The sequence below is a fragment of the Hemiscyllium ocellatum genome, chromosome 32, assembly GCF_020745735.1.
Source record: "Hemiscyllium ocellatum isolate sHemOce1 chromosome 32, sHemOce1.pat.X.cur, whole genome shotgun sequence".
NCBI classification, from domain to species: domain Eukaryota; kingdom Metazoa; phylum Chordata; class Chondrichthyes; order Orectolobiformes; family Hemiscylliidae; genus Hemiscyllium; species Hemiscyllium ocellatum.
The window spans coordinates 37,333,430-37,355,954 of record NC_083432.1 but is presented as its reverse complement, the minus strand read 5'-3'; the positions used below and the strand labels follow the sequence as shown (position 1 = coordinate 37,355,954).

The window sequence follows — 22,525 nt, the reverse complement described above, 5'->3', positions numbered from 1 at the left end:
ATGTCCTTTTCCACAGTAAATACTGATGCAAAATACTTGTTTAGTATCTCCCCCATTTTCTGCAGCTCCACACAAAGGCCACTTTGCTGACCTTTGAGGGGCCATATTCTCTCCCTAGTTACCCTTTTGTTCTTAAGGTATTTGTAAAAATCTCTTTGGATTCTCCTTAACTCTATTTGTCAAAACTATCTCATGTCCCCATTTTGCCCTCCTGATTTCCCTCTGAAGAAGACTCCTACTGCCTTTATACTCTAAGGATTCACTTGATCTATCCTGTCTATTCCTGACATATGCTTCCTTCTTTTCCTTAACTAAGCCTTATCAGATTGATTAAAAAAATGATTTAAAAAAAGTCAGTCTGAAGTGGGATCAAACTGGTGGTGGGAGTAAAGTCTCATGGAATCATAGAATCCTTGTTATTTTTTGAAAGTGAGATGTTAATCAAGAACCCAGACAATCTCTCCTCTGTTTCTGAAGGCATGATTCAGTGGCTGGGAGGGAGAGGAAGGAGCTGGGAGGGAGCAGTGGCTGGGAGAGAGCAGTGAGTTAGCTTCCTTCCTCTCCCTCCCAGTCAGTTGTGCTTTCTTTTTTACTGAAGTGTCCAATAACATGACTGTTCTGAGCTGTAGAATGCTGCCATGCAAGTTCTATACAACCTATGCTTCACCACACAGCAAACTCCTGGGGCCAAAAATATTCACAGTTCCCAAACCTGCCTCCAGGGAAATAGTTGTCTGAAGAACATAAGAACCAGGAGCAGGACTAGGCCATCTGGCCCTTTGAGCCTGCTCTGCCATTCAATAAGGTCATGGCTAATCTTTTCATGGCCTCAGCTCCACTTACCCACTGTCTCACCATAACCCTTAATTCTTTTACTGTTCAAAACATTATCTATCTTAGCTTCAAAAACATTCAATGCAGAAGCCTCAGCTACTTCACTGGGCAGGGGATTCCACAGATTCACAACCCTCCACATGAAGAAGTTCCTCCTCAATTCAGTCTTAAATCTGCACCCCCTAATTTTGAGGCTAAGCCCTCTTGTTCTAGTCTCACCCACCAGTGGAAACATCCTCCCTGCTTCTATCTTATCTATTTCATAATCTTATATGTTTCTAGAAGATCCACCCCATTCTTCTAAATTCCAATGAATATAATTCCAGTCTACTCAGTGTCTCCTCAAGCCAACCCTCTCAACTCTGGAATCAAGCTAGTGAACCTCCTCTGCACGCCCTCCAGTGTCAGTCCATCCTTTCCCAAGTAAGGAAACCAAAACTGCATATAGTACACTAGTTATGACCTCATCAGCACCCTATGCAACTGAAGCATAACCTCCCTTCTGGGACCTGGGATTTTGATTGGGACTCCCTCTCAATTAGAACAGTGATTGATTCCCTCGCCAATGAATGTGGGAGTGAGCTCACAAATCTGGATGGCCAATCAAAGGCCCTTCAGCTTCAGCCAAGCACTTGACTCCACTACAAAGTAGGTCAATGAGAAATGACATCATCATGAAGGTACCCTCCCAACTACTTGTTAAAACTAATTTCAAGAACAGGTGTGATGATGGTGTCATGGCAATGTCACTGGCCTAGTAATCCAGAATACCTGGCTAACTTCCCGAGCATTTGGGTTCAAACCTCAATATGGCAGTTAATGAATTCAATAAAAATGTTGAATTAAAAAGCTAGCCTAATGGTGAGTTACATTACTACAAACCCATTGTTGATTGTCATAATCAAAGGCAAATTTGGCTCACTAATGTTCTTTAGGGAAGATATCTGTCATTCTCACCTATTTGTGAATCCAGACCCACAGTAATATGGTTGACTCTTAACTGCCCTCCAGGTAATTAGGGACAAGCAATAATTGCTGACCTAGTTAGTGACATGATGTTTTTTGAAAAATGCAGTCGGGTCACCTTTTGGGGAGAGGTGGGAGCCTTGGTATGAGGTGTTTATTTGCTGCACTACCACCAGGGATAAAGCAAGGGCATGCAGACCTGCCTACAGCCTAGCATCCTCACCTACACTGGGTATCTGCCTCCAAGCAGTTGAGCTGCCCGGTGCTACCAACAGGGAGCTGAGAATCTGTTGAACCTTTCAGTCAGTCCCTGAGTTATCCTCAGCTACTATGTGTGTGTGTCAGCACAGTTCATACCTTCAGTGGGAATAGGTGAGTGAAGACTATATAAAGTAAGGCACTGTATCTTGGTACTTGTGTAGATTTCAGAACTTTAATAACTGTTCATAGATTGAAAGAAGCAGCAATAACTCTGTCTGGAATAAATTATTGGAGGACAAGGACAAATATGTACAGAATTTGAAAGGAATTAGCCAAGTCTGAGAAATGAACAAGTTTGAGGTTACAGAAACAAAACTGTGGGTTGGGTGCATTGGTCAGGGGTAATGTAGAGTGGTACGGGAGTGGGTCTGGGCGAGTTACTCTTTGGAGGATCATTGTGGACTTAGTGGGCCAAATGGCCTGTTTCCATACTGTAGGGATTTTGTGAAATTTCTATGCAAGGTTGGTTGTAATGATTTACTGACAACATTGGACTTGTAACATAAAGATCTGGACTAATGATCTATGGATGAGAATAGCCTAGGAAGTGAGTCAGTTATATTTAAGAAGGCAACTGGACCTTTCTCAAGGGCTTTTAGAGACAGGCAATAAATCCTGGTCTAACCAGCAATGCCTATATACTGCAGATGAATATAAAAAAGCCCTCTCACAATCGTGCCCACTTGGACTGAATAAATAGGGAAAAAATGTTCACATTTGTGAAAGCATTGCAAAAGAGAGGGTACAGATTTAAATTAGCAGAATAAATAAAAGTGATATGAGGAAAAACATTTCTACACAATGTGTGCATAAGGTCTGAAATGCACTGATTGACAGTGTGATGGAGCAGGTACATTCAATGCTTCCAATGGGGAATTAGACAGCTATTTGAAAAGGAACAATGTGCATCATTGTAGGGAACAGACAGGAGAATGGCATTGAGTGAGATGTTAATTTGGAGAGCTAGTGCAGATGGGGTTAAGTTTATGATGTAGAATCATAGAATCCCATTTGACCCATCCAGTCCACACTGACTCTCCAAAGAGCATCCCAACCAGACCCAACCCTCTATCCTATCCTTGTAACCCTGAATTTCCTAATCTGCACATCCCTGGACACAAAGAGCAATTTAGCATGGCCAATCCACCTAACCTGTACATCTTTGGACTGTAGGAGGAAATCAGAGCACACAGAGTAAATTCATGTAGACAGTTGCCTGAGGGTTGAATCGAATCCAGGTCCCTGGTGCTGTGATGGGCCAAATTACCTTATTTTGCATTGTATAAATTCTGAGTACTTCACCAAAACTGCACTCAGTCAGGTATATGTTTCATCTTCTTTAAGCAGGTTCATATGATGATAGCCAGCTGTTAAGATCTAAATTATGTGCTGAATCCAAATATTTGAACATACATATTTTATTAGTGCAGCACCTATTCAGCACTGGTTTCTATTCTCTCATCAAAATGAATCCTTTACATGAAGCCTTTTCCATTCTTTTGAAGCAGAGTGAATCACAAGGCAGTACCACTGAGCTAATACCACAATATTATAGAAAATTAAAGTTCATTTTCTAGCCAAGAAAGTAAAATGCAGTCAAGGACAGTCTGATGACTTATGAATCTCAGATTTGTTTGTTAAGATAATCAAAATGGAAAATATCAGTGTGGAAAATTACCGTGCATTTACTTCTTTACTTGGACAAGATACCTATAATAACACTGGTCACTGCCTTACATCTGAAAGACACAATAATCAACCTAACTGAGTCCACAGTGGCATTCCTCTTTTGAAGGGAAACAAAGGATTTTTTTTTCCTTTCTATTGGTGACCCACAAATGAAATTTCATCAAAATTGTACTTTTTGAAACTGGGCTTTGTTACAATTCTATTTATGACCCTGAATTATGGTGATTAGTCTCCTTTTTCTTAAAAAGGAAAATTATACTCTCAAATGTCTGCATTTATTCTTAAACATTCTCTGACATCCTTTGTATGTGGAAAAAATATCCAGCTAAGACAGCCAGAAACAAAATTGGCCGAGTCATTTTTGGATTTGTTTCCGTTTCTCAACAATTCTAGGATATCATTTTAGACCTTTCTGGCATTCGGTTGAGAAGAGTATTTGCAGAATTTTCTTTAAGTGCAGACTTATCCTAATCCTAATGACGAAGAAATAAAACAATTCATAACGTTTGTATTATTATTCAGTATGAGCTGATCAACACCCAAATTTATTGTTAAATGTATGGTCCTGCATAAATATGACTGAGTGAAATACAGTGGTTCAATAAGTTCTCAATCTGCATAGTATCTATGAGTAATCACACTGTCATCATATTTGGTTTGAAACATACCTCGGACTTAAATCAGGAGGTCCACAGCAGTTTAGGGATGGTAGAAGTAGTTTTGATGGTTTTCGTGCAGTACCATTTCCATTACTAGATGCAGTCTCTTCCTTCTTATATTGGGGGCTTCCACCCCTCCTGCACTTAGCTGGTGAACGACTGCCAAGTCTTATCGTTGAGTAATGCTTAAGGTCATCTCCAAGCAGGCTCCCGAGCGACCCTCGCCGGATTGGGCTGTTCAAACCGGGCAAGGTGAGCTTCCTCCGGGTCTTTGTTGCTGGTGAGAGATGAGAATATTCACCTGGTTCATCCTCAGTTTCCAAAATGGAGGGAAGCTTCTTGTTGGAATTGTCACCACTCTCCAAGTGGTTCTAAAACCAAAAGAAAGACAAATACAGTGGTTTCATCAGACTGCTTTTTAAGTGAGGGGTACGGGGTCTCACTCTTTCATTCTTAATGAAATTGGCCAACCAATTCTCCTATTATTGGAGGTTTGTATGTTGTTATTTCATTTTCTGCAAAGCCACGTGTCACATTGAATGGAATACGCCTCTCCCAATATATTCCAGTCAATATATTTTTTCTCCTATTTCAACGTAAGAAAAACAACCACATTTCTGGCATTTCATTTATGTGTCCTGTCAGGGTGGAAAGATTATTTATCTATGATCACCTACTTTCACATCCCCTCTTTGCTTAGAGTTTCTAACTGATGCCAAGGATTTATTCTTTAAATGGTGGTATCTCAGAAAATGGCCATTATTCATGTGGACTTCTGGATAGAGTATGGAAAGACTTTACTTGAGAGTGAGCTCTACCCTTTTGTGACACAACCTTCATATGTGTCTACATTTCTGATTTCCACACTCCCTGTTTCAGATTCTACAGCGTCGTCGGCTGAGATTGGTTACCTCCACTGAGAAGAAGAATGGAACATAGGGAGTTGCTCACCTTTCAAAAAAAAACCATTGCAGATCTGGATAACTAGCAGCTGGAGTAAAAATTAGTTTGAATTAACTGAGCCAATTACTGGGAACCTTCAGCTGTTATACACACAGATAAACCTCACTTATTGTATATGAGAAACATGTACATGAAGAGCAAAAATGCAATGGGGAGAGAAAAGGCTCCTGAAAAAATCAGTGAGGTCACCTATGTGCTGAATCACAGGAGATGGGAGAGATACCAAATGCACTGTGGAGAAAGACGTGGAAACTAGGAAACTTGGGGAAATAAATTTTGATGTCATGAAAACAGTCCACGTTACAAAAAAGGAGGTGCTGAAGGCCTTAAAACTCAAATGTGAATAAATCTCTGGGACGTGGTCAAGTGTGAAAAGCTAGGGGAGAGATTGCAAGCCCCTAGCAGAGATACTTGTATCATCTATAGCCATGGGTGAGGTTCTGGAGGGCTGGAGGATGGCTAACGTTGTGCCCGTATTTGTTAAAGGTTGTAAGGAGAACACTGAGAACAATGGACCAGTGAGTCTGACATTGGTGGTGGGTAAGTTGTTGGAGGTGAGTCTGAAAGATGGATTTACATGCATATGGAGATGAAGGGCTGATGAAGGGCTCTGGCCCGAAACGTTGAATTTCCTGTTCCTTGGATGCTGCCTAACCTGCTGTGCTTTAACCAGCAACACATTTTCAGCTCACCCATGCATATGGAGAGGCCAGGACAGATTAGGGATAGTCAACATGTTTTTGTGCATGGGAAGTTGTGTCTCACAAATTTGGTTGAGTTTTTTTGGGAAGTAACTAAGACAATAGAGGAGGCCAGAGCGGTGTTGTCTGCATGGACTTTAATAAAGCCTTTTACAAGGTTCCACATAGTAGATAATCAGTAAATCACATGGGATTCAGGAGCAGTTTACCATTTAGATCCAAAATTTTGTAAGAGGCTAGTGGTGGAGGATTGCTTTTTGGACTGGAAGCCTGTGACCAGCGATGTTCCATACGGATCGGTGCTGGGTCCACTGTCGTTTGTCATTTATATAGGTGATTTAGGTGAGGATTTAGGAAGCATGGTTAGTATGTTTGCGGACAAGACCAAAATTGATGGTAAAGTCAACAGTGAACAAGGTTACCTAAGATTACAAAGTGATCTTGCTCAATTGGGCCAATAGCCTAAGGAGTGGTGGATACCATTTAATTTGGACAAATGCAAGGTATTGCATTTTAGTAAAATAAACAAGGGCAGGACTTATACAGTTAATGGTAGGTCCATGGATAGCATTATGAAATCGAGACCCAGGGGTTCAGGTGCGTAGTTCTTTGAAAGTTATGTCACAGGTGGACAGGATTGTTAAGAAGGCATTTAGCACACTTGCCTTTATTGCTCACACTGAGTACAGGAGTTAGGATGCCATGTTGAGGTTGTTCAGGAAGCTGGTGAGGCCTGTTCTGGAATACTGAGTGCTGTTCTGGTCACCCTACTACAGGAAGGATATTATTAAATTGGAGAGGTTTCAGAAAAGATTTACCAGAATGTTGATGGGACTGGGGGAGTTTGAGTTATAAGCAGAGGTTAAATAGGCTGGGACATTTTTCAGTAGAACGTAGGTGGTTGAGGTTTATAAATTCAGGAGGGGCATAGATAAGGTAAATAGCAAAAATCTTTTCTCTAGGGTGGGAGAGTTCAAAACCAAGGGGTAATGTTTTTAAGGCGAGAGGAGAAAGATTTAAAATGGAGCTGAGAGGCAACTTTTTCACACAGAGGATGGTTCGTATGTGGAATGAATTGCCAGAGGAAGTGTGGATGCAGGTACAGATGCAACATTCAAAAGACATTTGGACAGGTACATGAATAGGAAAGGTTTGGAGGGATATGGGCCAAACACAGGCAAGTGGGACTAGTTTAGTTTGGGAAACTTGGTTAGCATGAATGAGTTGGATCAAAGGGTTTATTTCTGTGCTATATGACTCTGTGATTCTACGAGAAGGTAATCGATTAATGCAAACACGATAGAATACAAAGGGTCAACTCATCAAATTCTTTTTCCTTTACATATGGAATAATGTTCCTTTTCAAGTTTAGTGGTTTCAGAAAAAAATGAAACGTTTATGAATTTCTGGACAGAGGTGAATTGAGATGTTTTGTTACAAACCTACTCAGGAAAAATGCTCATTCTTTTCAAGTTAGATATCCTAGACTGTCCACCACAATGGTATTTCAGTGTCGTGGTCTCTATTGGGGAGCCATAAACCAAAGGAGCTAGATTTGTCCATTGATCCTTAAATGAAGAAATTACTAACAAGATTTTACTTTTTGCAACTTTTAAATGTTCATGAATCAGAACCACTGCATAATAAAACATGAATTATACTTTAAATAGAAAGTTACATTTCACTTTAAAACGTTGACACATCAAATTTGCATCTAATATGACTGTAAGTATTTGCGTAATTCCACACAGACAATCCAACAGTACACTGTTCTTTATTCATGTAAGCTAGGTCTGACAACAGTTTTTATCTTCTGAGTTTCATGGATATGATTGGAACCCACAGGCACATTTCCATGACGCCTCCTCTCCCTCCATTCATGGCAGCCCTGTTAGTATAGCTTTCTGGGTTTCCTTCTCAACCAACCAACCAACAACATCCCAGTTCACAGTTTGACCACTTTTGGCAAAAGCCCCAGCCTTTAGCATCTCAGGAATTAGTGAAGATGGCCTTAAACCAATATATGGTTTATCACTTAATGGTGTACAACTCCAGTGTCCTGTCAAATTCGAAATGTAAATAGTTGAGTGAACCACCTAAAGCTGCTGAGAGCTGACAAGGACTTTGTTACGTACTAACGGAGTGACTTAATGCTAATTTGTGCATTCTGGATAGCTTTGTGCACATATGAAGCCACAAATGTTCAGAACAGATTCCAAGGTAAAATTACAATTGCAGTCAGACAGTACTAATGAGACAATTCGATAACTACCAGTTTAGCTCAATAGCACCAGTACAAATACAGAACAAGCTTATCTAGAAGTTCCTTAGGATTGTCAACTAATTCTGTTTTTCCCGGTTTGTTTTATTGCTCATCATCGCCCTCATTTACACGACATGGTACGCATGAGAATATAACAGCCAACATACCTGGGAAAGTCTGGGGGATTTAGCGAACTTTGAGAATCCCTGTGAAAACAACAGATGCAATTAAAATTGTGCAATCAACTAAAACAGATCAGCAATCATCGCAAGAGTGAGCTCTATCTGAATCTACATTTAGAGAATTTCGTAATGATTATCAAATCCAGGTAGCAACCATAATATCTGAAGTAAATGGTACTGGAAATGTATTTAAAACTTATTGTGGCCGACAGAAATATCAAAGGTTTGTTCAGGGAATCACTGATGTTAACTGGTTAAAAACTGAATGACAATATCGACCTTAACCAACAAAGGCAATGACCCATGCTGCACCCAGAATAATGGAAAGAAGGCATTCTTTAGATGCTAGACATTAATTGACATCAATCTGAGCAGACCCAAGCTACATGCTGAGAGGGTGGGCTTGCAGGACAAATGTGCCCTGGTATCAGCTGAAATAACAGTGACTCCAGTACAGAGTAAACAAGGCTATTGTGAGAAATGGGAATGCCTCTGTGAGCCAGACAATGCCCCATGACAGCATTATTTTGAGAGGAGAAGGCACTAAAACCAATCTACCTCTGATCTATCTATTAAAAGAAAATACTGTCTCAATTACATTGTGTGCCAGCATCTTATGATCACAACTGTCCTGTAAATTACAGCATCCTAATGAGAAAAATCATCTCTCAGCATGTTTGACATCATCTATCAGAATCTGGGAAGAGTGGGTAGGGTTTAACATTTGCAGAGACACCTTGATGGATCTCATCAGAAGTATTTCCTGACAATCGTTAAATTATCCATTTGCATATTAACATTATTCACTTTGTATATTCAGATATCCTAGACAATCATTATTTTAAGAGCGTTTGTTCCTGGAAAACAGATTGGGAGTTCCATTTTGATCAGGAATTATCTCAAGACAGGACAGATTCATTTATCACAAACATTGCAGCCACAGCGCACAGAGAAAACTAAATGGTTTAATTCCTTCTACTTATTAGCTACTCTGACATGTTTATAAGATATTAATTTTACAACACTGTGTGAGAAAAGCTGCTTTTTAAACACCACATTTTTTAGCATGAAAAGTCATGACCAGGGGCAACTTTTCCCATCCTGTGTCTGATTAATATAATCTTTCCAGCAGTTGCTAACTGTTTCCTGTTGGCATTAGAGGAATTCTGACACTCGGTAATCCCACCAAAACAAAATGTGTTATTGATACCGAGTGTGGAATTTTTTTTTGTTGAATTCTCCAATTTGTAAACCACCTTTGTAGCATCAAGCTAACCGACATTCTGAATGCTTGAGAGCAAGTCTGCGGAGTGCAATTTGGAATTAGTGAACAGCAGGCTGGGTTAATCCCTGACTAGAAAGGCAATCATAAATTTGCACATAGTACAACATTTGACATGGAACATTGCTGCTATCTTTTGCAACAGCATGCAGCAAATGCACACTTGCATTTGGTGTGCGTGGCAAGATTCCAGTTTACATGTACTTTTAACATTCCAAGGAACCAGAGACAAAATGCTGTGTAGAGATAGCACCTTGAATCTGCTCCAAGTTACAGGATTGCTAACTCAGACCATGGTGAAAATTAAAGGGGGACAGAATTCCACAACTCTCTCTGCTGCTTACGTCAGCCAGAGTTTGTTTCATACTGGAATGTATGATACCACATAAGGCAAGGTGGTCCTTTCTGTAGAAAACTTAATACTCGCATTTTGTTATTGTTATTATTGCCACACTCTAACTGCAATAAAAACCTCAATGGTTCAAGAAAGGTCAGGTAAGTTCTCAGATGCATTAAACATTATGACTGTGGTAGAGATCCCCCAAAATATTGCACACAGTTGAGAAAATAGCCCAGTTGTTAAAATAGTGTTTCTTGGGATTGAACAAAAATGTGAACAGATCTGTAGGGATGACACATGCAACACTGTCACCATTGGTGTGGATTTTGAATGACTGCCATTACACATTGATGAGTAACAAAATAATTAGTAATAATAAGGTAATATATAAAAATCCCGTGGGACAATGGTGCAATGGTCATGTTACTGGATAAGTCCTTCGGAGTTCTGAACTGACAATATATAACAGCTTTGATGACTTTAAAGCCTTCTTAGATGCAATAATATGAATTATGTCAACAAGTATGCAAACACACTTTCAAATGTACAAACACTTGCACGCACACATAATTGCATCCACCCATGCATTCAGTCCTAAACATGCATTCAACCCTAGACACACACATGCGTTTCAATTTTTTTGATAATCAAGCCAAGTCTTCAAATTGTAAAATGATGAATTTTAAGCTATCATTGTAACTGGAGTAAAATCTTTGTGGATTAAGTTTAGCATTTACATTCAAGAAAATTCAACTAGATTAGATCTTGAGAGCTGTTTTTACATGGAACAAAACCATCAGCCCAACCTTCTACCCTGCAAACACTCTCAGTGCCTGTCATCATAACAAATGTTAGAGCACAGATTTCTGGATTGTATTCCAGATTAGAATGCCCATGAGGTGACTCCTACATAAAAATAGTGTCCCATGTGATATGTTCCGAATCTGATTTCTGCTGTTGATTAAGTAGGGCACAATGTGATATATTAATAAACAGTTGGCTCTCAAAAGAAGTCACTGAAAAATGTGTTGCTGGAAAAGCGCAGCAGGTCAGGCAGCATGCAAGGAGCAGGAGAATCGACGTTTCAGGCATAAGCCCTTCTTCAAAAGAAGTCCACAACACCACATGCCCTAAAAAGGATTTTTATAAGCATCTGGATGTGATAAAGTTTCAAGTCATCATTTTTTGTGCAAGTGGGCAAAATGGGTTTATTACTGTGAAAGATAGCAATGGTCAATACTGTTATTGCATCCAGTCAAATTTCCTGCTAAAACAATATGTTTTCCATCCAGAGGCAGATAATACTTGTGTTCCAAATGGAAATGTGTTTGTACATCCTGCACTAAACATGTTGTTTTCTTCAAACTGTGTTTTAATATACAGCAGATGATATTACTATGTCCAAAAGTTATTGAGAAAGCAGATCCATTTCTTCACAGGGATACATCCACAGCACAAAAGGTAGACCACCACCATTAATACCAAAAATAAGCGATAAATATCAAACAACCAATCTATAAAGATGACTGCAGTAGGTGATAGAAAGGCTTTGTATTGGTTCAATAGAGTTCCTCTTTGAAGGTGGACATTGCAGAGATAAAGCTGAGGGTATTTGCTGTAGTTAACTCGCTGCCAAGGAAACTGCTAGTGGACATCAAGAAAAGCTGGAGTTGCATTAAAATCCAGTCCAATGATATTTAATGCTATAATGAAGCCTTTACATTTTGCCGGTTTAAGAAGGCAGGCTTAATTCTATTTATGTTGCTTTTAGACCTTCTTTGATATTGTCCTCAGTTAATGCAGGGTTCTGGAGCACAGTTTTCATGTTCATAATGTTGTCAGTCCCAGGACCCTTACTCCCTGCTGCTGTCACTCAGGTTGAGCTCTCACCATTTCTGCCTTCCTTTTGCTGGTCACGTTTCAAACATGCTTTGGTACAAGCCCCTAAATTGCTAGTTTATAGCTACTGTTTGTTAGTGGTTTTGCACTATGATTGATAAGGATGGAGAAATTGGAAAGGGGAGAAAAGATCTGCATGTATATAGTGTGTATATAATATATTTATGTATAAAATATGTGAATATTTTCACCAACCACCAGACCTCTCAAAGTGCTTTACAGTCAATGAAGTAAAAAAATGAGGTCTGCAGATGCTGGAGATCACAGCTGAAAATGTGTTGCTGGTTAAAGCACAGTAGGTCAGGCAGCATCCAAGGAACAGGAAATTCGACGTTTCCTATTCCTTGGATGCTGCCTGACCTGCTGTGCTTTAACCAGCAACACATTTTCAGTCAATGAAGTAGTCAGAAGATGCTTCAGTCATATAGAAGCAAAACTTTGATTTAAAATGACTGATAAGTGTTTATGTGCTTAGTACTGTCAGGCAGACAAAGAAAACTTAATGGTAAGGTCCTAGGGAGTGCTGCTGAACAGAGCGACCTTGGAGTGCAGGTTCATAGCTCCTTGAAAGTGGAGTCGCAGGTAGATAGGATAGTGAAGAAGGCATTTGGTATGCTTTCCTTTATTGGTCAGAGTATTGAATACAGGAGTTGGGAGGTCATGTTGCGGCTGTACAGAACATTGGTTAGGCCACTATTGGAATATTGCGTGCAATTCTGGTCTCCTTCCTATCGGAAAGATGTTGTGAAACTTGAAAGGGTTCAGAAAAGATGGATTCAGAAAGGGTTCACAAGGATGTTGCCAAGGTTGGAGGATTTGAACTACAGGGAGAGGCTGAACAGGCTGGGGCTGTTTTCCCTGGAGCGTCAGAGGCTGAGGGGTGACCTTATAGAGGTTCATAAAATTATGAGGGGCATGGATAGGATAAATAGACAAAGTCTTTTCCCTGGGTTGGGGGAGTCCAGGACTAGAGGGCATAGGTTTAGGGTGAGAGGGGAAAGATATAAAAGAGACCTAAGGGGCAACTTTTTCATGCAGAGGATGGTATGTGTATGGAATAAGCTGCCAGAGGATGTGGTGGAGGCTGGTACAATTGCAACATTTAAGAGGCATTTGGATGGGTATATGAATAGGAATGGTTTAGAGGGATATGGGCCGGCTGCTGGCAGGTGGGACTAGATTAGGTTGGAATATCTGGTCGGCATGGACAGGTTGGACCGAAGGGTCTGTTTCCATGCTGTACATCTCTATGACTCTAACATGCTTGCCTCTGTTTCCATTGCGTAGAAATACATTACAGACACACAAGGTCGGGAGGAGTTAAAGGTAGGAAACTGATTGCTGTATACAACATTGCCATAAATCTGACATTACTGCAGTTGTTGGGTACCCTGGTGATTTAGCAATCTTTTAAGACTGTCATTAACTTGAACTCAGACAATGTAACTTTTTTCTTTGTTATTGATCACATGGTTCTTCTTTAACATCAAACAGCTACAGGTGGATTTTTATTTATCATATCATTGAAAGTTCATTCTTCATATCTCTGCCCACCCACTCAAAAGAGAAGAATGGCCATGAGGCTACATCAGGCAGAAATTTACCTGTACCTCTATCAATGTCATCCACTGCACCTGTTGCACCCGGTGTGGTCTCCTCTACATTGGGGAGACAGGACACCTTCTTGCGGATCGTTTCAGATAACATTTCTGGGACACCCTCACCAACCAACCCCCACTGCCCCATGGATGAACATTTCAACTCCGCCTTCCACTCCATCAAGAACATGCAGGTCCTGGGCCTTCTCCACCGCCAAACCCTTACCTTCCTGGAGGAGGAAAGCCTCATATTCCATCTTGGGACCCTGCAGCCACACGGGATAAATATGGATTGCACTAGCTTTCTCATTTCCCCTCCCCCCACATTATCCTAATCTCAAACCTCCAACTCGGTACCACCATCCGGACCTGTCCATCACTCCCCCCCCGACCTATCACCTTCTCCCTCATCTTCATCCACCTATTGCTTTCTCAGCTATCTTCCTCCCCAGTCCCACCCGCTCCCATTTATCTCTCAGCCCCGGCCCACAAACCTCATTCCTGATGAAGGACTTTTGCCCGAAATGTGATTCTCCTGCTCCTCGGATGCTGCTTGACCAGCTGTGCTTTCCCAGCAACACACTCTCGACCCCCAACATCAGTCAGTTGTCCAGCAAAAAGTTTTTGCATAGAAATTGATACAGATTGCAAGTAGTTCAAAGATTCTTGATGCTGAACTCTTAGGTATGGAATGATACATTAAATGCAGATTTAAACTTATACACCAGGCCAGATTAGGATGGCTTTCAGCAAGATATGACTTTGATAAATTGCCTAGTTACAAGGAAGTCCATGAGAAATGGGAATTTCAATGAGATGGTGAGGTAAGGATTGCTTACAAACTGAACCCCAGATAGAATGATTTTAATAAAGGCTGCATCATGATAATGGGGTCATCTCATTCATCGATCTTTGGATTTCTTTCCCAGTCTTGTTCTTGATAAATTCCTTTCCTCAGGATTAAATTGACTGGATGATTCAGTAAATACAGGACAAAGATTTCTATAATAAAAACTGCAAATGTGATGGTTTCTCTTATGGGTGAAAGGATGATTTATTGAACCTGATGTGCAGTCACATGACAGCACAAGGCGGAAATGTCGATTCTCCTGCTCCTTGGATGCAGCCTGACCTGCTGCGCTTTTCCAGCAACACATTTTTCAGCTCTGATCTCCAGCATCTGCAGTCCTCACTTTCTCCTATAAGGCAGATACAGTAAAGGAAGACCATTGGAGCATTCTTGGCTCATCCATCCAGATTCATCTTACAGTTATTTTTGCATCTCTTCTTCCATGAGCCCTTTGTAAAGACCGTGTGTCTTTATTTTTCATGTTTTTTAAAACTGTAGACTAAATGGGGAAATAATTGTTGTGAAACCCAGGGATTTACTCGGATGGCTGAAAGTTTTGAAAGCAAGAAACTTGATGATGCTCGTGAACCCTGTATAACTGTTGGCTCCAGAAGTGTGTAGATGAACAGGAGCTGCTGGGTTGTGTAAAAGTGAAGCTGAGTGGTTTGTTGACTGAATGGTTTGCTTGCCAACAATGTGATTGTGCAGCTAGGACTGGGAGCAAAACAGTGAGAAACTATTTCAGTCCATAAGAGAAACCAGCAGATCTGCAGAAGTCAAAAAGCTATTAGTTCTCTGCAGTGAGCCACTTTAAACTTAAAGAAAGTCAACCCTTCTTTCCTTCAGCAGATACCACAAGTTGTAACTGTGGCAAGAACAGGAAGGCAGATTACTACCTCAAGGGAATTAACTTAGATAAAGGGGCAGTACAGAGAGACCTGTACACCAGTCAATGAAGGCAAGTATGCAAGTATAGCAGGTAGTGAAGAAGGCAAATAGCATGCTGGCCTTCATAACAAGAGGGATTGAGTATAGAAGCAAAGAGGTGCTTCTGCAGCTGTACAGGGCCCTGGTGAGACCACACCTGGAGTACTGTGTGCAGTTCTGGTCTCCAAATTTGAGAAAAGACATTCTGGCTATTGAGGGAGTGCAGCGTAGGTTCACGAGGTCAATTCTTGGAATGGAGGAATTACCTTACGCTGAAAGACTGAAGCGACTGAGCTTGTATACCCTTGAGTTTAGAAGACTAAGAGGGGATCTGATTGAGACATATAAGATTATGAAAGGATTGGACACTCTGGCAGCAGGAAACATGTTTCCGCTGATGGGTGAGCGCCGAACCAGAGGACACAGCTTAAAAATACAGGGTAGACCATTTAGGACAGAGATGAGGAGAAACTTCTTCACCCAGAGAGTGGTGGCTGTGTGGAATGCTCTGCCCCAGAGGGCAGTGGAGGCCCAGTCTCTGGATTCATTTAAGAAAGAGTTGGATAGCGCTCTCAAAGATAGTGGAATCAACGGTTATGGAGATAAGGCAGGAAGCGGATACTGATTAGGAATGATCAGCCATGATCATATTGAATGGTGGTGCAGGCTCGAAGGGCTGAATGGCCTATTCCTGCACCTATTGTCTATTGTCTTGTCTATTGTCTTGTAACATTGAATTGGATAAGTCAGAGACCTTTCATTAGCCACGTGTGCCTTTTGCAAACCAGGGGAAGCATTTGGAAAAAGCAAAGCCAAAGTAAACCTCTGGATCAGAATCACACAACAATTCTTGTGAACAAAGACCAGGGAACGGTTTTCACAGTTTTCACCCATGTGTTCTTTTTTCCTTGTTTATTTTTGCTCATCTCTGTGTGTGAAGGGAGTTTATTAGAGTTTTAGTTATAGACCTTACTTCATTTGGTTTGTTTGTTTACCTGTGGCTAGAATCTAATGACATGGAATAAATAGTGATTTCTTGTTCATGATAGAAACTTGGTCCATGCTTTCTATCAACCTGGCTCTGGCGACTTCAGGAATGGCAAGGTTTGATTTCCAGTCAGCTAGCCCAGTGAGCTGTGACACGATAAAAAATCCCACTCTGGGCAGCGTTCACACTGTTAGAAAGAAACTGTTGTAAAAAGAATGCCACAATTATCCAACCAGATCATGGAGCTGCTCTCTCATTAGAGAGAGACAATTGATAGGCAAGAGGAGAGATTGAGTTGATCACCTCAGCAGGAATTGAACACAGTCTGCATCATAAACCAGCCATCCAGCCAACAGAGCTAAGTGACTCCTTGTTGCTGTCAGCTCTTAAGTGATCTTTTACTACTTTAGTTACAGCTGTGAGCTGTAGATGCTGGTACTGGACTGAGGTGGACAAAATCAGAAGTCATCTGATAAAGGAGCAGCGTTCTGAAAGCTTGTGATTTTAAATAAACCTGTTGGATTATAACCCTGGTGTCATCTGACTTCTAGTTATAGCTGTATTCTGAGTTTAACTTGCTTTACCTGGCCATACTGTTCATGGTTTTAATTTCTAATTTATACTATGAATCACTATAAGGTAATATAACTTTTCTTTTATTTCTCTATTTTGCATCTAAGAATGGTACCTACATATTTTGTACCTGTGATGTTGTTGTGAGGGGCAACATTGTAAACTTTTCATTGTACTCCTGTACCTGGGTACACATGACAATAAACCTCATGCTAATTCTAATTCAATAGCCCATGATTCTCCACAATGAGTGTTTGGGCCAGAATTGTTGAAGAAATTACCAAGATCCAATGTTGTACTGTTTTCAGAATTATTTAGCTGCAGGCAGCTTTATGATGGATTAATTTGAAATTTGATACTTAATTCAAAGTGCCTGAACGAAACTTTGAGTCAGATAGTGAAATGAGTGGATTAATACACATGGAGTGACACATTCATTGGTGGTGCACTCTGATAGATAACTTTAATTACTCATTATTGTTCAATCTTTGTTTTGTCTTGATGCTCTTTAGTCTAGGTGGATTCTAGTCAGCTTTCTTGGAAAAAAGCAGTTGCTATTCATAATTATATTCATTCTTTGAAATTCATTGTGCTGACACACATTGGCAAAGGTTTATTCCATGAGTGTTACCTAGAATTTAGACCTGGAAGTGCAATCATATCAAGTTTTAGATTAGATTAGATTCACTACAGTGTGGAAACAGGCCCTTCGGTCCAACAAGTCCACACCGACCCTCTGAAGAGCAATCCAGCCAGACCCATTCCCCTACATTCACCCTGACTAATGCACCTCACACTACGGACAATTTAGCATGGCCAATTCACCTAACCTGCACATCTTTGGACTGTGGGAGGAAACCAGAGCATCCAGAGGAAGCCCACGTGGACACAGGGAGAACGTGCAAACTCCACACAGACAGTTGCCTGAGGCGGGAATTGAACCCGGATCCCTGGCGCTGTGAGGCTAACCACTGAGCCACCGTGCATTTTGTTTGAAGTATACTGCCAATCCCATTAGAAGGTGCCCAAACTTGAAATGTAAAATGAATGAAATCTCCTGATATCTGGACAAATACTCAGGAAACAACTAAAAGATACCATTTTTTTGAAATATAAAAATTTAAGTTTCAATTTTTTTTTCAGCCACCCATTCATGCACATCAGACAGAACATACTAACAAATCTATGATCTTCAAATTTTAACATAGTTAACGTTTTTATGCCACACAATACATTATAATGCAATCAAAGAAACAAAGAAAGTAGGACCAAAATCAGAAATTGCTGGAAAAATTCAGCAGGTCTGACAGCATCTATAAAGAGAAAGAATGGTTCACATTTTGGGTCTCATCACCCTACTTCAGAACTAGAAAAAGGTTGGTATATATTTTGAAGATGGAGTGGGGGTTTGGTGAAGGAGTAAATGATAGGTGGAGATGGAGCCCAGAGAGAAAGAAAAACAATGGACAGACAAAGAAATGGGAAAGGCCAGCCTGGAAGAATCAATAGCTGCTAATGGGGACCATAAGTAGCTGCCAATGGGTTGGCTATGGTAGCAGCCCATGTGATGATCAGGGCTGGTGTGGAGGGGAGTTTGGGTAAGGACATGAGAGAAGGAGAAGGTGTCAGTCCCTAAAATTGTTGAACTCCATATTGAGTCCTGAATGTTGCAGGGTTCCCAAGTGGAAAATGAGATGTCGTTCAGCTTGCACAAACAAAGAATGTAGAATAGGTCTTGGGGGGTATTGAAAAAAAAACTCAAAATGTTCCAACAATCTGGCAGGGAAAAAAAAACACAATTGGAGATGTGATTTGGGTTGGGGTTGCAGCTAGTCATGTAGTCACTGAACAATTTGGATGGAAGGTTTAATGGACAGCAGTAAAAGAGCAAGTAGATTCAGGAGCATTGTGACAATAAGAGAACTTGGGGTGGCAGGGTGGCTCAATGGTTAGCACTGCTGCCTCACAGCACCAGTAGCCAGGGTCTGATTCCAGCCCCGGACATCTGTGTGGAGTTTACACCTTCTCCCCATGTCTGCATGGGCTTCCTTTGGGTGCACTGGTTTCCTCTCACTGTCCTAAGATGTGCAGTTTTGGTGAATTGCCCATGCTAAATTGCCCATTGTGTTCAGGGGTGTGTAGGTTAGGTGCATGAGTTAGGGGAATGAGTCTGGGTGGGTTACTATTTGGAGGTTTGATGTGGACTTGCTGGTCCAAACGGCCTGTTTCCGCACAATAGGGATTCTATGACAATCTTTGAACTCAATAATTTGCATTTAGATTATATAGGTTCTGGCTGAGCTGCAGATATATTTTCCAAACATCATGTCTGAACTTGAACATACCCAAAGAAGGCAATTGTGTTTCAAACATGATATTTCTAAAAAGTCAAATATTTTCAAAGGTTTGCTCTTACCAGTGCTTCACGCCCTTCTTCAAGGTTGAAGGTCAGGTCATGATGAATGTCAGCTAGGAATTTGCTTGAATATTCAGGATAAAGTTGCAATACCTCACTCAGGCCTCGCAAACTAATGTATTGCAGGTCACAATAAGTTAATGCTTTAACATCCGCATTGGTTTTAATCACCTTGCCCTTGGTTGAAAGGTCTGCACCGATCAGATCTCCTTTACCTGTAATGGAAAACAGTGCAGAACATCTTTCAGTATCTGAAGGCATCAATTAAGTTCAAATAAAAATCTTTTTGGTGGGTAGGAATCGGGGAAAATGATCATGGACAGAGGTAACCTGACTTATGTCAAGACCTAAAACAGGAGCGAAGACAGAACCACGATCAAAAGGTTGTTTAAAAATAGTTAAAGAATATCAAGTGAGAAAGATTTGTACATGGTTTAAACAGTTGGGCTAAATAACTTGCTTCTGTGCTGTAAATTCTATGCATGTAAACAATATTTATGTAGCGTCCCTGCCTGTGAAGCAGGATTAGGTTCAAGCCCCACTCCAGAACTTGATGGCCAAGGAAGATGCATTCATAATGCAATCAAACAAGTTGAGTAACATACTGAAAATCCTTCTACACCAATGGCAGGCAGCACAGACAGTACAATTCCTGGGCAGTCATATGTTGGAAAGAACATTGGAGCATTTACTATCATAATCCTCAGCTTCAGAATGCATTGTGCATCCGCAAGTACATGTTGCCACAACAACTGACTCTTCCTCACTGAACGGTAACATACTACCACCAAATAAAAAAAACTACAAACACTTCCACCAAATAATTATTAAAGAAAGTGAGACCAGGATATGATGCTTCAAAAAAATCCATGTCTACCGTTACCAGTACAATTCAATCAAAACTCAAATTTAATGCTTCCACTTTGTCAAAAATGCTAAGATGGGGCAGAATAAAAGAACTGATGTTTGCAGTAACTATGTGTGTCCTGGTCATCTTCCCATTCGGTGAAATCCCAGTCTTTGTCATGCTGTTATTTTGAGAGGTGACACAATCCTTCCTCATAGTGAACCAAGTTCTTCTTACATTTAACCAAAACTCCTCAACATTATATAATGTAGCTAACAATGGCCAGTCAGAAAATACCACCATTAAAACCTGATATTGGAAAATTGGATGGAAGATCTCAAGTAGGAGGCTTGAAACTTTTGTAGAAAATGGAGCTAAATTTTGAAAATTGCAACGTATTTCGTGTTTGGGGCTTGTTAGCTCAGTTGGCTGGGAGGTTGATGAGTTGTGCAAACAATACAGATTCAATCCCTGCACTGGCTGTAGTTACCATAAAGGATTCTCCTTCTCAATCTTTCTCCTTGCCTGAGGCATGGCGATTCTCAGGTTAAATCACCATTAATCCTCTGTCTCTGTAAGAGAGCAGCCCTATGGTCCAGTAGAACTATGGAGACTACCTTTTTATTTGTAAATGTAGACTGGAAAAATCAATTTTTAGCTTACCCCACACTCCACTGCCCACTAATAATGCTTTGACTTTTTTCCCCAGAGTCTAAAAATAACTACCTTCACAAGACAATCATGAAAACTTGACTCTCAAACAAGTACCTCCATTTTTTTTAATATTTTGTTGTTTGAGCTTGCACAACCATATTGTTTCCTCAGTATGGTTTGACTATTCAAGATCATCGTTTTATTTTGTCTATATATATTTGATCAATGAACTGACTGAACTGCAAATGATCATTCAATTTAAAAATACATATCTTTGAAACTAGGATTTCTTCAGAAACTCTTTCAATTGACCATTAGTTTACACTGGCATTGTTTCACAATGGAGGTTGATTTTGAAGGCAGGCTGGAGACATTGAAAGGGTTGTCCATCTGCGAGCTGTGAGGATCCCGCTTTATATGAGTTTCAAAGTCTTTTTTTTAAATCACTTCCTAAAGGTTACAATTTTATGTCACCAGAACTGGTTGACAACTGCTACTTCAACATTTGTCATTTTGACAGTTGAAAAATGTTATAAAATACATCAAGTTCAGTGAGAAGAAGAATAAAATTGATGGTTTTATGATTTCAAAATCATAATTTTTATTAGCATATTTGAAATTGTTAATTTATGTAAATACATTGCTTACATCAATCCAATTCTTACTTTTACAGTTACGAATCATTTAAGTTGTTTGTCTAAACAGGCCAATTTAACATTGTTGAAAATGTGTTGCTGGAAAAGCGCAGCAGGTCAGGCAGCATCCAAGGAACAGGAAATTTGACGTTTCGGGCATAAGCCCTTCATCAGGCTTTTGCCCGAAATGTCGATTCTCCTGCTCCTTGGATGCTGCCTGACCTGCTGCGCTTTTCCAGCAACACATTTTCAGCTCTGATCTCCAGCATCTGCAGACCTCACTTTCTCCCCAATTTAACATTGTATTAGTTTCTGCTGAAGGTGTTGTATTTTGAGTTCCTTTAGGCTCCCTTTTCATTGTAAGTATCAAGCTTTTTTTTTGTGAATCAATTTGTTATTGTTAGAATCTAGAGATGCCAAATACCCAGGAGGATATTGTGAAGATGTGATGAACTAGTCTGTTTCTAATAAACTTGATTGAACCAAACAGAAAATCCCAAGATCCACATGAGTTGCAAAGAAAACTATGTCTCACTTCAGTCTTTTTTTTGAGTGCTGCAAAATCACGCAGCGCTGACAGGATTTGCTGCCCGCCTAATGTAGCTTTTGAATCATTAAATCTTCTTCAGAACAATTTCCTCACTCACAGAAAGTACTGCAGAATTCCTTTATAATCAGCTGCTGTGTCAGTCATTTCAGTAATGATAGGGAGGATATAAGGCGAGTGTAGTCATTGTAATAAGGTCAGCCAGGTGGACCTCATTGAATGTGAATTCACTGACTGGGGCTGTTAAATTGGTCCAATCAGGGAGCCATGGCTGACAGATTAAAGAAAAGGAGTTTCAGAGGTTTCTGTTCAATCTGAGAGTTGGTTCTGTGGGAGCTGGAGTAGTGTCAAGGACTCCCCATGTGTAAATAAAGGGTGACACGGTGACGGGATACCAGCCTTTGTGGAGTTATTTCAGAGAGAACAAGGCAAATTGTTTAATATTTGAATA

The 22,525-nt window shown here is 40.4% G+C and overlaps 1 protein-coding gene across 1 annotated transcript in view; it reads right to left on the bottom strand.

The window, feature by feature from the left end:
- Positions 1–22,525, bottom strand: part of kcnh4b (potassium voltage-gated channel, subfamily H (eag-related), member 4b) — a 169,616-nt gene that overhangs the window by 27,447 nt on the left and 119,644 nt on the right. Inside the window, exons 11-13 of the mRNA XM_060848909.1 lie at positions 19,392–19,606; positions 8,504–8,542; positions 4,419–4,780 (exon numbers count right to left, since the gene is read on the bottom strand). Of these exons, the coding sequence (XP_060704892.1) occupies positions 4,419–4,780; positions 8,504–8,542; positions 19,392–19,606 (616 nt within the window). The remainder of the gene's footprint in view (positions 1–4,418; positions 4,781–8,503; positions 8,543–19,391; positions 19,607–22,525) is intronic.